This window comes from Ranitomeya imitator, chromosome 2 (genome assembly GCF_032444005.1).
Source record: "Ranitomeya imitator isolate aRanImi1 chromosome 2, aRanImi1.pri, whole genome shotgun sequence".
NCBI classification, from domain to species: Eukaryota; Metazoa; Chordata; class Amphibia; order Anura; family Dendrobatidae; genus Ranitomeya; species Ranitomeya imitator.
This window is the reverse complement of record NC_091283.1, coordinates 763,831,689-763,844,734: the sequence shown is the minus strand read 5'-3', so window position 1 is coordinate 763,844,734 and position 13,046 is coordinate 763,831,689. Positions and strand designations below refer to the sequence as shown.

The 13,046-nt window shown below is 43.3% G+C and overlaps 1 protein-coding gene across 3 annotated transcripts in view; it reads right to left on the bottom strand.

The window, feature by feature from the left end:
- Positions 1-1,801: 1,801 nt before the first annotated feature.
- The window catches only part of CCAR1 (cell division cycle and apoptosis regulator 1), a 92,781-nt gene continuing 81,536 nt past the window's right edge, over positions 1,802-13,046 (bottom strand). For all 3 annotated transcript variants that reach the window (XR_011318508.1, XM_069753401.1, XM_069753402.1), the window contains exons 22-25: positions 12,285-12,405; positions 11,994-12,179; positions 6,860-7,065; positions 1,802-2,452 (exon numbers count right to left, since the gene is read on the bottom strand). Coding sequence is in view for 2 of the 3 variants with exons in the window: in XM_069753401.1 (XP_069609502.1) it covers positions 2,399-2,452; positions 6,860-7,065; positions 11,994-12,179; positions 12,285-12,405 (567 nt within the window). In the remaining variant the exon portion in view is untranslated. The remainder of the gene's footprint in view (positions 2,453-6,859; positions 7,066-11,993; positions 12,180-12,284; positions 12,406-13,046) is intronic.

The following is a 13,046-nucleotide window of genomic DNA, read 5'->3' as shown; positions in this document are numbered from 1 at the left end:
CGGGACAGTTGTGTCACAAGGTGTCTGGTTCCCATACGTCCAGCTCAATTATCTGTGTTTCCATCTTCCCCACCAGGTCTGCTAGCGTCTCCGAAGAAAGGGAAGCAGAGAAGATGTTTCCACACAGTCCTGATGACTGTACCAATGATCTGCCTCGTGAACATGTCATCTGGGAGATTAGGCTGAAGACGGACCCTGAGGAGGTATCCTGTTTCTAGGTTATCTAGTGAAGTGAACATCAATGCGGTGGAATCTTCCAAGTCTCTGCAATCCACCAACCAGGTGGAGGAACACTAGTTGGTCCTTGAATCTTCCGATGTGGTAGCCAGTCTCGATAAACAGAAAGCAACTTCCTCATGCCCAGTTCCAAGTACTACGCCCACTTCATCTTATGCTGAGGATAACTTGATGGAGAGAAGCATCCTACTCGTGAAGATGCTGAGAGATGTCACTTTTCTTCTAGTGGACAGAAGTCGTGGTACTGAATTGAAGTCATGGGAGTCTGTGAAGAGGTCTTCATCTTCGCTGCAGTGTCCTCTCGGGCTTGAAGAAGAGGGGGCGTAAAGGAGAGAGAAGGTACTGTAACACTATTGCCAACACCCCTGCATGGTGTCCCCTTCCCCCTCCATGCAGGGACGCTGGCATACTCATTTCTCGCATCCACAGCTCGTTTCTTCAGCCATACATCATATCCAATCTTCTGCAGCACATGGTGACACAGTGACCTTAAAAAGAAGTGCCATTTTAATGCTCCTGTGCAAATATATCTTCCTTATGCTGTACCCATGAATAAATAGCCCTTCACCGATGCTCCCTACACAAAATATGACCCTCTTACTTTCATTCTTATGGCCTCTCCCCTTGCCCATACAGTCTCTTCACACATTTCCTCTCCCTACCCATAATAAACCTGCTCACATTCCCCTCCTGCCCATACTGTGTCTACACATATTCACCCTCTGCCCATATTGTCTCTTCACACATTCCCCAGCCTATATGGTCTTACATGCATTTCCTCCCACCCATACTGTGTCTGCAAACTTTTCCTCCCCACCCTCCACTTGGAGGGTCTTATACGTGTTAGCCTCCAGTAGTTGTACACGCTCAACAATGATGCACGTCAGAGTGCACGTTCCCTCTGCCAGCACCATTATAGTCAGTATATGGCCAGGTTGGCCCATACATCAGAATCAGTTTTTATAGGGGGGGTTGGACATACAGCCACAACAGTGCCACTGAATGGGTGTCGGAACACAATGCAAAAGCACCCTAAGGCTGGAGTGCACAACACCAGTCTTAATTGATTGGGGCTATAGCACTTATTAGAAAAAAACTATATATTAGAGACGTATATGCTCTGAGCTGCAGGCTAGGTTCATGTACACGGGTGTCTACACAGTGGATATTGCAGTAGCAGCATTGTTATGAGATTCTATGAAATCTTTTCCCCTCAGTGTAAAAAATCTGAAGCATAAATTGGCTAGAGTTGTGGATTTCTAAGTGACAGACTTTTTACAACGGATTGCACCATTAGCAATTCAGCGCTGATTTCACAAAAAGTATATAGGATGAGGAGGGGGGGAATCTGTATGAAACTTTCATTTTAAAATGTAGGGTTTATTTGTACCAGGTCAGAAATGTGAAAGTTGTCCTTGCTTCCAGCGGTGCATCGTTTTCAAAACTATGAAGCTAAATAATTAAATCACCATTAAACTGATCGATCACAAAATGTTATTTGAAGCAAGTACGGGATGTAGCGTACACACCGATAAATAACAGCCAGGTAACAAAGACGCCTGCGCAGTGAGGGGGAGAAAGCTTTAATTGAAACCAGACGTACATACTTTCCGAGTGGCATTGTACGGGCCTTTAGCAGAAAGCATACACTTGAAAATTGCTTGCTGTACACAGAAGAAAAATCTTAATTTGCCCCAGTAATTTTGCTGTATTACACACCTTATTTTATGTAGTTTGTATTATTGCTTAGTAAGTCTTCTACGTTCAGCAGGGAATATCTCCTCTTAACATATTAAAAGACCAGATAAAAATAAATTGAAATCTTTCCCAATTAGATTATTTTTAATATGTACATAAAAAGCAGAAGGGATAACAAAAAAAGAAAAAAATATATAATATATATTTAGGATCCATTTTAATACAATCTATTTTGTTATTTTGCTATTTAACTTCTCCTAAACATTTCCAAAATATGTATATTCTGCTCGATCCGGTCCAGGATGTAGAGGCGGCACATCACACATTCATAAAACTATATACAACTTTCTTCCATTAAATATTAAGTACAACTACATCCTCCGCCTCTCTACACTCCAAAAACAATTTGCATTATATTATTTAACATTATTCTTCTTCCTCCAAGACAGGAGTGAAAGAGGCATCAAAAGCTGGCTCCGTTCTCCTTTGACTTGTGATCTTCAGATGTTGCTGGATTCTGTGAACACAAGAAATAATCAGCAATGGAAAACAGTATCATCATCCATCATCCAGTTCTTGGCACTCCTGATCACTTTTTTTTAAATAAAGGCCTATGTGCTAGCCTCTGATAGCTTATTATATTGCAATAATATTATATAGCACTGTGTACTTACAATTGTTAATTTTGCCTTTCTACGCAGCTAATTTTTTTTTAGATCTATGGCATAACATGATTAAAAATAGACCAGATTAATACTTCATAGTTCTATGTAGAAATCGGAAGTCTTTTTCCTGTGTGCTTTAGCATTGAAACTACAATCCAACGCCACAAAAGTCCCTGGCAGCCTCGCTCCATCTGCTCTTCAGCTCCTGACACAGCTGCTGCGCTCCCCTTGCTTTACCTCTCTTCCATCATTTGGCCCCAGAACATTCTCCTGATCGGTGCCTGTCACCCTGAACTGTGTCAGCCTCCAATCTCCTGTTTCCTTAGCGCTAAACTTTGGTAAAATACTTCTCAATGTGGTGCAAACTAGTTATTAGGACCAGTAAGTGCACATATGTATAGGTCTACCTGTACTCTAAATTCAAATAATTGATTTTTTGGGGAAAACAATTAGTGTGTCCTCAGATCAACCCATCTCATATTTCCATGCATTGTCCTACTTGATTAGTATGAATACAGCAGAGCCGAATATATTAGTATGGATGAAGCAAAGCTGAATGTGTTACAGCTCTGCTGCATCCACACTAATACAACCCCTGGCAATAATTATGGAATCACCGGCCTTGGAGGATGTTCATTCAGTTGTTTAATTTTGTAGAAAAAAAGCAGATGACAGACATGGCACATAACTACAGTCATTTCAAATGGCAACTTTCTGGCTTTAATAAACACTAAAAGAAATCAAGAACAAAAAATGTGGTAGTCAGTAATGGTTACTTTTTTTTTTTAACCATCCTTAGGGGAAAAATTATGGAACCACTCAATTCTGAGGAAAAAATTATGGAATCATGAAAAACAAAAACAAAAAAACACACCAATCACTAGTATTTTTTTTCTTGCACCACCTCTGACTTTTATAACAGCTTGCAGTCTCTGAGTCATGGACCTAATGAATGTCAAACAGTACTCTTCATCAATCTGGCTCCAACTTTCTCTGATTGTTGTTGCCAGATCAGCTTTGCAGGTTGGAGCCTTGTCATGGACCATTTTCTTCAACTTCCACCAAAGATTTTCAATTGGATTGACATCCGGACAATTTGCAGGCCATGACATTGACCTTATGTGTCTTTTTTCAAGGAATGTTTTCACAGTTTTTGCTCTATGGCAGGATGCATTATCATCTTGAAAAATGAATTCATCATCCCCAAACATCCTTTCAATTGATGGGATAAGAAAAGTGTCCAAAGTATCAACATAAACTTGTGCATTTATTGAAGATGTAATGACAGCCATCTCCCCAGTGCCTTTACCTGACATGCAGCCCCATATCATCAATGACTGTGGAAATTTGCATGTTCTCTTCAGTCCGCTTTATAAATCTCATTGGAACGGCACCAAACCAAAGTTCCAGCATCATCACCTTGCCCAATGCAGATTTGCGATTCATCACTGAATATGACTTTCATCCAGTCATCGACAGTCCACAATTGCTTTTCCTTAGCCCATTGTAACCTTGTTTTTTTCTGTTTAGGTGTTAATGATGGCTTTAGTTTAGCTTTTCTGTATGTAAATCCCATTTCCTTTAGGTGGTTTCTTACAGTTCGGTCACAGACATTGACTCCAGTTTCCACCCATTCGTTCCTCATTTGTTTTGTTGTGCATTTCCTGCTTTGGAGACATATTGCTTTAAGTTTCCGATCTTGACGTTTTGAGGTCTTCCTTGGTCTACCAGTATGTTTGCCTTTAACAACCTTCCCATGTTGTTTATATTTGGTCCAGATTTTAGACACAGCTGACTGTGAACAACCAACATCTTTTGCAACATTGTGTGATGATTTACCCTCTTTTAAGAGTTTGATAATCCTCTCCTTTGTTTCAATTGACATATCTCTTATTGGAGCCATGATTCATGTCAGTCCACTTGCTGCAACAGCTCTCCATGGTGTGATCACTCCTTTTTAGATGCAGACTAATGACCAGATCTAATTTGATGCAGGTGTTAGTTTTGGGTATGAAAATGTACACGGTGATTCCATAATTTTTTTCCTCAGAATTGAGTGATTCCATAATTTGTCCCCTATGCTTGGTTAAAAAAGTAACCATTACTGACTAGAACATTTTTTGTTCTTGATTTCTTTTAGCGTTTCTTAAACTCATAAAGTTGCCATTTGAAATGACTTTAGTTTTGTGCCATGTCTGTGATCTTTTTTTTTTGCTACAAAATTAAACAACTTGAAGACACAAAAGAGTATAGTAAAAACAAAAACTCAGTTTAAGAGAAAAAAAAAATCACAGTAATCTGCAAGTGCTAGTAAAAAGATGTAAATAAACAGGGTATTTGGTTGATACGTTTTTTGCAAAAAAATGTATACGAAGCTGCTCCACCAAACGTCAAGGTATACCCATATAGAGCAGTCCTAACTGATGTATGCAATCCCTATCTGATGTACCGTATATACTCGAGTATAAGCCGAGATTTTCAGCCTATTTTTTGGGGCTGAAAGTCCCCCTCTCGGCTTATACTTGAGTCATACCCAGGGGTCGGCAGGGGAGGGGGAGCGGGGGCTGTCTAATTATACTCACCTACTTTGGTGCGGTCCCTGCACGTCCCTGCTTCTTCCAGCGCTGCAGCTTCTTCCTATACTGAGCAGTCACATGGTACCGCTCATTACAGTAATTAAGATGTGGCTCCACCTCCCATAGGGGTGGAGCCGCATATTCTTTACTGTAATGAGCGGTAACTGTGACCGCTCAATACAGGAAGAAGATGCAGCGCCGGGAGAAGCAGGGACTGCATCGCGCCAGGAGCAGGTGAGTATAACGTGGAGGGGAGCGCTGTGCGATATTCACCTGTCCTCGTTCCGGTGCGGCTCCGTCTACAGCGTCCTCTGGCTGTAACACTCAGGTCAGAGGGCGCGGTAACGTGGTCAGTGCGCGCCCTCTGCCTGAACGTCAGTGTTGAAGACGGAGCCGCACCAGAACGAGGAGCGGTGAATATTGAAAGTGCCGGGGGCCTGAGCGACGGAGAGGTGAGTATGTGATTTTTTTTTTTTATTGCAGCCACAGCATATGGGGCAAGTGACTGTATGGAGCATCTTATGGGGCCATAACATTTGTGCAGCACTATAAGGGGCAAGTGACTGTATGGAGTATCTTATGGGGCCATAATGTTTGTGCAGCATTATATGGGGCAAGTGACTATGCGGAGCATCTTATGGGGCCATAACGTTTGTGCAGCATTATATGGGGCAAGTGGCTGTATGGAGCATCTTATGGGGCCATAACGTTTGTGCAGCACTAAATGGGGCAAGTGACTGTATCGAGCATCTTATGGGGCCATAACGTTTGTGCAGTACTATATAGGGCAAATATCTCTATGGAGCATCTTATGGGGCCCTTATTACCATTTATGCAGGATTATATGGGGCATATTTTAATATGGAGCATCTAATGGGGCCTATCAAACTTTATGGAGCATTATATGGGGCTCCTGATTCAATATGGATATTCAAAAAAAATTAACCTACTGATGTCTCAATTAATTTTACTTTTATTGGTATCTATTTTTACTTTTGAAATTTACTGGTAGCTGCTGCATTTTCCACCCTAGGCTTATACTCGAGTCATTAAGTTTTCCCAGGTTTTTGTGGCAAAATTAGGGGGGTCAGCTTATACTTGAGTATATACGGTATTTAAAAACCTGATCATCTGTATATTACCGGTGTGAACTGTTCTCTTGTGTCTACAAGACTGGGGAGTTACCCACCACTCCTTGTGGACTATCTGCACAAAAGCTGTTCCACTCAGCGTGTCCACATGGACATTTCCTCTCTGAACCCTATTCACACAGGTAATATACAGAGGAATCATGAGGGAATCATGAGATCCCGTTGAAGCGCAGTCGGCGTGAAACGGCCATCGTGCTATCTTTACCTCCTTGCACCCTCTTATGTACCCGTCACCCCTTGATGCAACGTCCTCAACCCTAACAAAGTGGGAGAATAAAAGGACTTTTACAAAACGTTTGTTGAGTGCCACATCCATTTTTTTTATGAATTTCTTCTACATGCCACTTTAAAGTTGAGCACCACCATGTGTTTGGAAACCACCACCGTTATGCAGTTAAAAGAGGATCTGATTAATATGAGTTGCCTAATGTGATTCATCAGCTATTGCCACATCTTGGTGCCGTTCTGCTTTTTTCTTTTTTGGTTTTTATTATATTGAAGCAATATGTAAGTGCTGTACAGCAGTACATACCTTGTTGAGCACACTCTGGATCCCCTCCATGGTCGCAGACAGTTCTCTCAGGGTCTTGTTTAGTTGGTCCTCATATTGGCAGTTTGTATCTTCCAAGGCTTTCAAGCTCTCACGTAAGTGGCTCAGATCACATTTTGTGTCTTTCAACTCCCCAGACAAGCTTTTATTAGAGGATTCTAGTTGGGACATTGACTTCTCATCTTCCTCTGCAACAAATTAAGTATAGATTTGTTTTCTGTTAACATTGTTTTTAAAGGGAATAGGTCACCAGATTTTTGCTATGTAATCTGAAAGCAGCATGACGTAGGGACAGAGACCCTGATTCCAGCGATGTGTCACTTATTGAAACTGCAAAAAGCAACCCAGAAATATCACTGTTTATCAGTAAATTATCACTAGAGGACTTGTTGCCTTGTCTCATGTAGTCCACCTGCTACTGATTGCCAGCTTTCTATGTACACTGTGCATAGGCATAAAACTGCCAATCAGTCGTGTGGACACAGTTATACAGAGCTCAGCATTCAGAGAACTGCTAGATCTGCAGCAGAGAAAACCGATTTTATGAAAATAACAGCAAGCAACCCCAAAGTAGATTTTTGGTACTCACTATAAGGCTGTGTGCACACGTTGCTGATTTTTCTCGTTTTTTCGCTATAAAAACACTATAAAACTGCAAAAAACAGCATACATAATGCATTCCATCATTTAGAATGAATTCCGCAATGTTTGTGCACATGATGCGTTTTTTTCTGCGAAAAAAACGCATCGCGGTAAAAAATGCAGCATGTTCATTAATTTTGCGGATTTTTTGCAGATTTCCCACTATATAATGCATTGGGAAAGGTCTGGAAAAATCAGCAAAAAAAAAAAAAAAAACGCACCAAAAATGCGGTAAAAACGCGCAAAAAAAAAAAACCGCACAAAAAACGCATGCAGATTTCTTGCAGAAAATTTCAGGTTTTTCTCAGGAAATTTCTGCAAGAAATCCTGAACGTGTGCACATAGCCTAAAATATGATTCTCGGAGTCTTCATTGAGGGACACTGAAACCATGGGATGGTCTGCTACCACCTGGAGGCTGACACTATTAATACATCTAATTGAAAATGGTCTCCTCCCCTGCAGACTATACCTTGCCTGCTAGCATCAGGCTCTCCAGTTTAGTGAGAAAGCAGTAGAAGCCCAAAAAGGAAATAAAACATCAAAATAAATAATCCGAATTACATCTTGAGAGAAAAACAAAGCAAATGCATGCCTAACCGGGCAACCAAGGGTGGATGCGGTGTCCCCCAATGAAGACTATGAGAAACGGGTTTTTCTCAGATAAAGAAGCAAAGCTCTGACTGTCAGATTATGTGAGAACCTCTCAGGAAGATGAGAGGTGTAGAACCTAAAAGAAGGAGAGCAATCCTCTCATTAAAGTGAAAAGTCAGAGAATCCCACAAAGGGGAACGGTCTGAGCCCCTCCAGACTATTGTCCCAGAGGAGGAGTCGGCAAATGGTGGGGGAAGTCGGAAGGGCGACAGGCACCACTAGAGATCTACCGGGTCCGGGGGGGGGGGGGGGGTTATCATGGTGGCCACGAGTTCACCTTGCCTGGACTGGACAGGCAGCTTCGGCCCATGGCCTACAAGTTACATTCTGCTGGACCAGGAAAGTCAAGGTGGGAACATGACTCTTGGGAGTCTGTCCTAGCTCAATACAGGCATGCAAACATGTTAAAAGAAGGATGTTGCAATACAAACAGACATTGCCCATAAGTTTTCACCTATTACACAGATGCTAAATTAAATAGCAGTAAAGTGACCCTTAAAGGGGTATTCCCATCTCCAAGATCCTACCCCCATATGTGCTAGGTGTGATAATATTAGCAAATACCTCCAGTTAGAAATGTAGTGTAGTTTTTCTGATTCGCTATGTCTCTTTCCTCATGTGCAGGCATTGCAGGACCTTAGGTATCCATGGTTAAGACCACTACCAACTAGCTAAAACACTATATCAGTAGTGGTAACCATGGATGCCCAAGTTCCGGCAATGCCTGCACATAAGGAAGGAGACATAGTGAATCAGAAAAAACTAAACTACATTTCTAACTGGAGGTATTTGCTAATATTATTACACTTACTACATATTGGAGATGGGAATACCCCCCTCTAAGGCCTTTGTTCCCTAAAGGCCCCTTCACATTTAGCGACGCTGCAGCGATACCGACAACGATCCGGGTCGCTGTTTGGTCGCTGGAGAGCTGTCACACAGACAGCTCTCCAGCGACCAACGATGCCGGTAACCAGGGTAAACATCGGGTTACTAAGCACAGGGCCGCGCTTAGTAACCCGATGTTTACCCTGGTTACCATCCTAAAAGTAAAAAAAACAAACAGTACATACTTACCTACAGCCGTCTGTCCTCCAGCGCTGTGCTCTGCTCTCCTCCTGTACTGACTGGGAGCACAGCGGCCGGAAAGCAGAGCGGTGACGTCACCGCTCTGCTTTCCGGCTGACCGACGCTCACAGCCAGTACAGGAGGAGTGCAGAGCACAGCGCTGGAGGACAGACAGCGGTAGGTAAGTATGTAGTGTTTGTTTTTTTTACTTTTAGGATGGTAACCAGGGTAAACATCGGGTTACTAAGCGCGGCCCTGCGCTTAGTTACCCGATGTTTACCCTGGTTACCAGTGAAGACATCACTGGATCGGTGTCACACACGCCGATCCAGCGATGTCAGCAGGGAGTCCAGCGACGAAATAAAGTTCTGGACTTTCTTCAGCGACCAACGATCTCCCAGCAGGGGCCTGATCGTTGGTCGCTGTCACACAACGATTTTATTAACGATATCGTTGCTACGTCACAAAAAGCAACGCTATCGTTAACAATATCGTTATATGTGAAGGTACCTTTACTCTAGACAGACAAACTGGATCTGATAGGGGTAGAGCTTTCCAAACTGCGGACCCGACAATCCTGCTGATAAACTACATGAACAAAAAATTGGGTAGCATAGGGAAGCTAGTGCTTGCGGGCATCTGCCACCATGAATAGGAGTTCTAGACAGACAATTGCAGAATGCTCAGCAGAACCAGCCTCCACAATATTCAGAGCAAGCTGGGACAAAGAGAATCCTGCCCTACTAAGGAAAGGCAAAGATTCATCTGGAATATGGAAGAGCCCAGACATGTGCCCTGACCCGTAGCCCACTGGGGGAAGCTCTAGTGTAGGCGGTAGGCTACTTGGGAGACCCTCAGAGGCGTAAAATGTCCACACGCCCTGAGGAACCAGGCAATGTATCAGAAGTCGATTGTTCAGATTATCTGCATTAACACCAGACAGACAAATATGACCAGGGCTCCCATGGGAGGTGAAAGAATGGAAGCACTGCCAGCACTCTCCAACCCAGGCATCAAGGACTGTAGGTGAGCAGGATTAAGATACGGAGGGGACAGAGACGGCATAAAGGATAAACTCAAGTACTGAGCTAAGCTGAGACAGGTCTGACAGACCTCACATCAAACTGATGCTAGCAGGCGAGGTATGGTCTGCAGTATTAATAGTGTCAGCAGACTATCCCACGGTTCCTGTGCCCCCCAATGAGATGAACGGGAAAGTGACATATCTCTGCAATGAGGATCTCTGCCCCTACACTGCGCTGCTCTTAGATTACACAGCAAAACCTGCTGACTGATTCCAATTAAATGCTACAAAGCGAATACTACTTATTATTCAATATCACGAACAAGAAACATGAGATTCCCAGACTTAAACATGAGTCTTCTGCACTTAACATTTTTGTGCTCTTAAAAGCGTTGTCCTCTTTTCGGCTATCTGCACATAGAGCTTTTGGGCAGAAATGTTTGGCTGCAGCTGTGACAATACGTCGACAGCGCTGCAACCAAACACTGAGCTCTGAAATGCTGCCTGTGTAGACATCACAAGCCACTGAGTTCAGTGACTGGCTGCAGCATGGTTGATTGGACATCACTGCTGCAGCCAAACTGAGACCGGGGCAGCTGTAAGGGTATGTTCACACGTTCCTGATTTCCCTCCTTTTTTTCAGGACTAAAAACCGCAGCTCTTGGCAGAAAACGCAGGTCCTTTTTTTGGTGCTTTTTTGGTGCGTTTTTTGATGCGTTTTTTTATGCAGTTTTCTATGCAAAGTCTGTGTGTTTTCTAGGAAGTTTTTTTAGGGTTAAAAAGGCTGAAAATACCCTAACCCTACCCCTAACCCTATTCTAACCTTAATGGAAAAAAAAAAAAAAAATTCTTAATTTTTTTATTGTCCCTACCTATGGGGGTGACAGGGGGGGGTGTCATTTACTATTTTTTTTTACTTTGATCACTGAGAGAGGTTATATCTCAGTGATCAAAATGCACTTTGGAACGAATCTGCCGGCCTATTCGGCGGGCGCACTGCGCATGCGCCCGCCATTTTGCAAGATGGCGGCGCCCAGGGAGAGGACGGCTGGACGGACACCGGGAGGCCGGGTAAGTATAAGGGGGGGAGATGAGGGCACGGGGGGTGGCATCGGAGCATGGGGGGGTGGGATTGGGGCACGGGGGCAGCCACACTGCAGCGGTTCTGCACCACAAACCGCAGTAAAACCCGCAGATATATTTTTCATCTGCGGGTTTTACTGCGGGTTTGACCTCACAATGGAGGTCAATGGGTGCAGAACCGCTGCAGTTTTGCAAAAAGAAGTGACATGGTACTTCTTTTTTACCGCGGCTATTCAGCGCGGCTTTTTTTCCCGATTCCCGCATCATGTGCACAGTGGTTCCTGTTTTCCATAGGGTACAGTGTACTGTACACTGCATGGAAAACAGCTGCGGAGCCGCAGCGGCAAAATCGCGGCGGTTCCGCAGTAAAAAACGCACTGTGTGAACATGGCCTAAAGAGCCAATGTTGGACCTGGGAATGGCAAGCAGTGGGTGGGGGAGGGGGTATAACTATCACAGCCTATGGCAAAGCTTTCTGAAAGAGGTCAACCTGTATACAACAAAAAGCTGATTACTATACAGAGCAAAGTCTGCAAAGGCCTGGCCAGCTTTAGTCCTCAATGTTCAGTACACTCTCTAATCCAGGGGCCATTTGGAATGGTCCTCGTACATACTTTCCATCTGCCCACGTTACGGTCACTGGTACCTGTTTTACACTGGAGAGTCTGGAGCCTCTGTTCTAGCTCGGCCCGCGCCTTTTCACTCTTTTCTAATTTCTGTAGGAGACTTCCAATATCGACCATTGCTCCATTATAGACAATAAGGCCACTTTTCTCTTCTACCGCCGATACTCCAGATCTTGCCATTGTTGATGGCAAAAGCAATCGATTTCCTAGATCAAAAGTAATGCAGTCTGAGACTGAGCTTGTAAGGGTTACATGAAAATCTAAACACAAAAACCCCAGCAACCATGGACATTGCAGTGCGTCACCAGTACCTAGAAGGTCTTCCTGGTTGGACTCCAGCTCCTCGTGGCTGCCGTCATCGGTACAAGTGTCCGTTAATTTGCGGTAGTAACAGGATTCCTTCAGCATTACTTTACTAAAGAGTTTTTTTACCTGTAGGAAACAAATATTTGAGATTCACTGATGTTTCGTGTCTTCTGTGTGTATGCAGTTTCCCTCTGTCAGAAAACAGCATGATACGACGACACAACGTGTGGCATCCAGGACGCCCATTCACCCGACAGGGACCATTAGCGGGGTCTCTTTGGCCTCCATTCATTTCTTTAAAATATAAGCATAAGCCCACTAGGCTAATCTTCAGAGACATTGCTTAAGAAATATACATGGCACAGTAAAACTACGGGGTGACATAAGCCACTGCCTGTCAATACTACGAACGCACTCGAAAATGCAATGTGACTGCTCCCTAACAAGCAACTAATCGATACAAAGGACACAATGCATCATTTGTGCTTTTTTTGGTTCATTTTTTAACCTTTTAATTTTCTGTCTTGTGCCATTCGCTGACATTTACTGTAGCCAAATTCATAAAAATGGCGCACATGGTTATTTTTTTTCATTCTTTTTCCCCCCAAAAAATTGCAGTGTACATACGATCACTCCAAAAGGGAGCACTTAAGTACATTTGCAACAAAATGTATGACTTATTGAAAAGTCGCAAATGATGTATTAGGGCAAAACATCGGAAAACCCTTAAGTATGCCCACAGTGGCAAACTAAAAAAATAAAAGCAA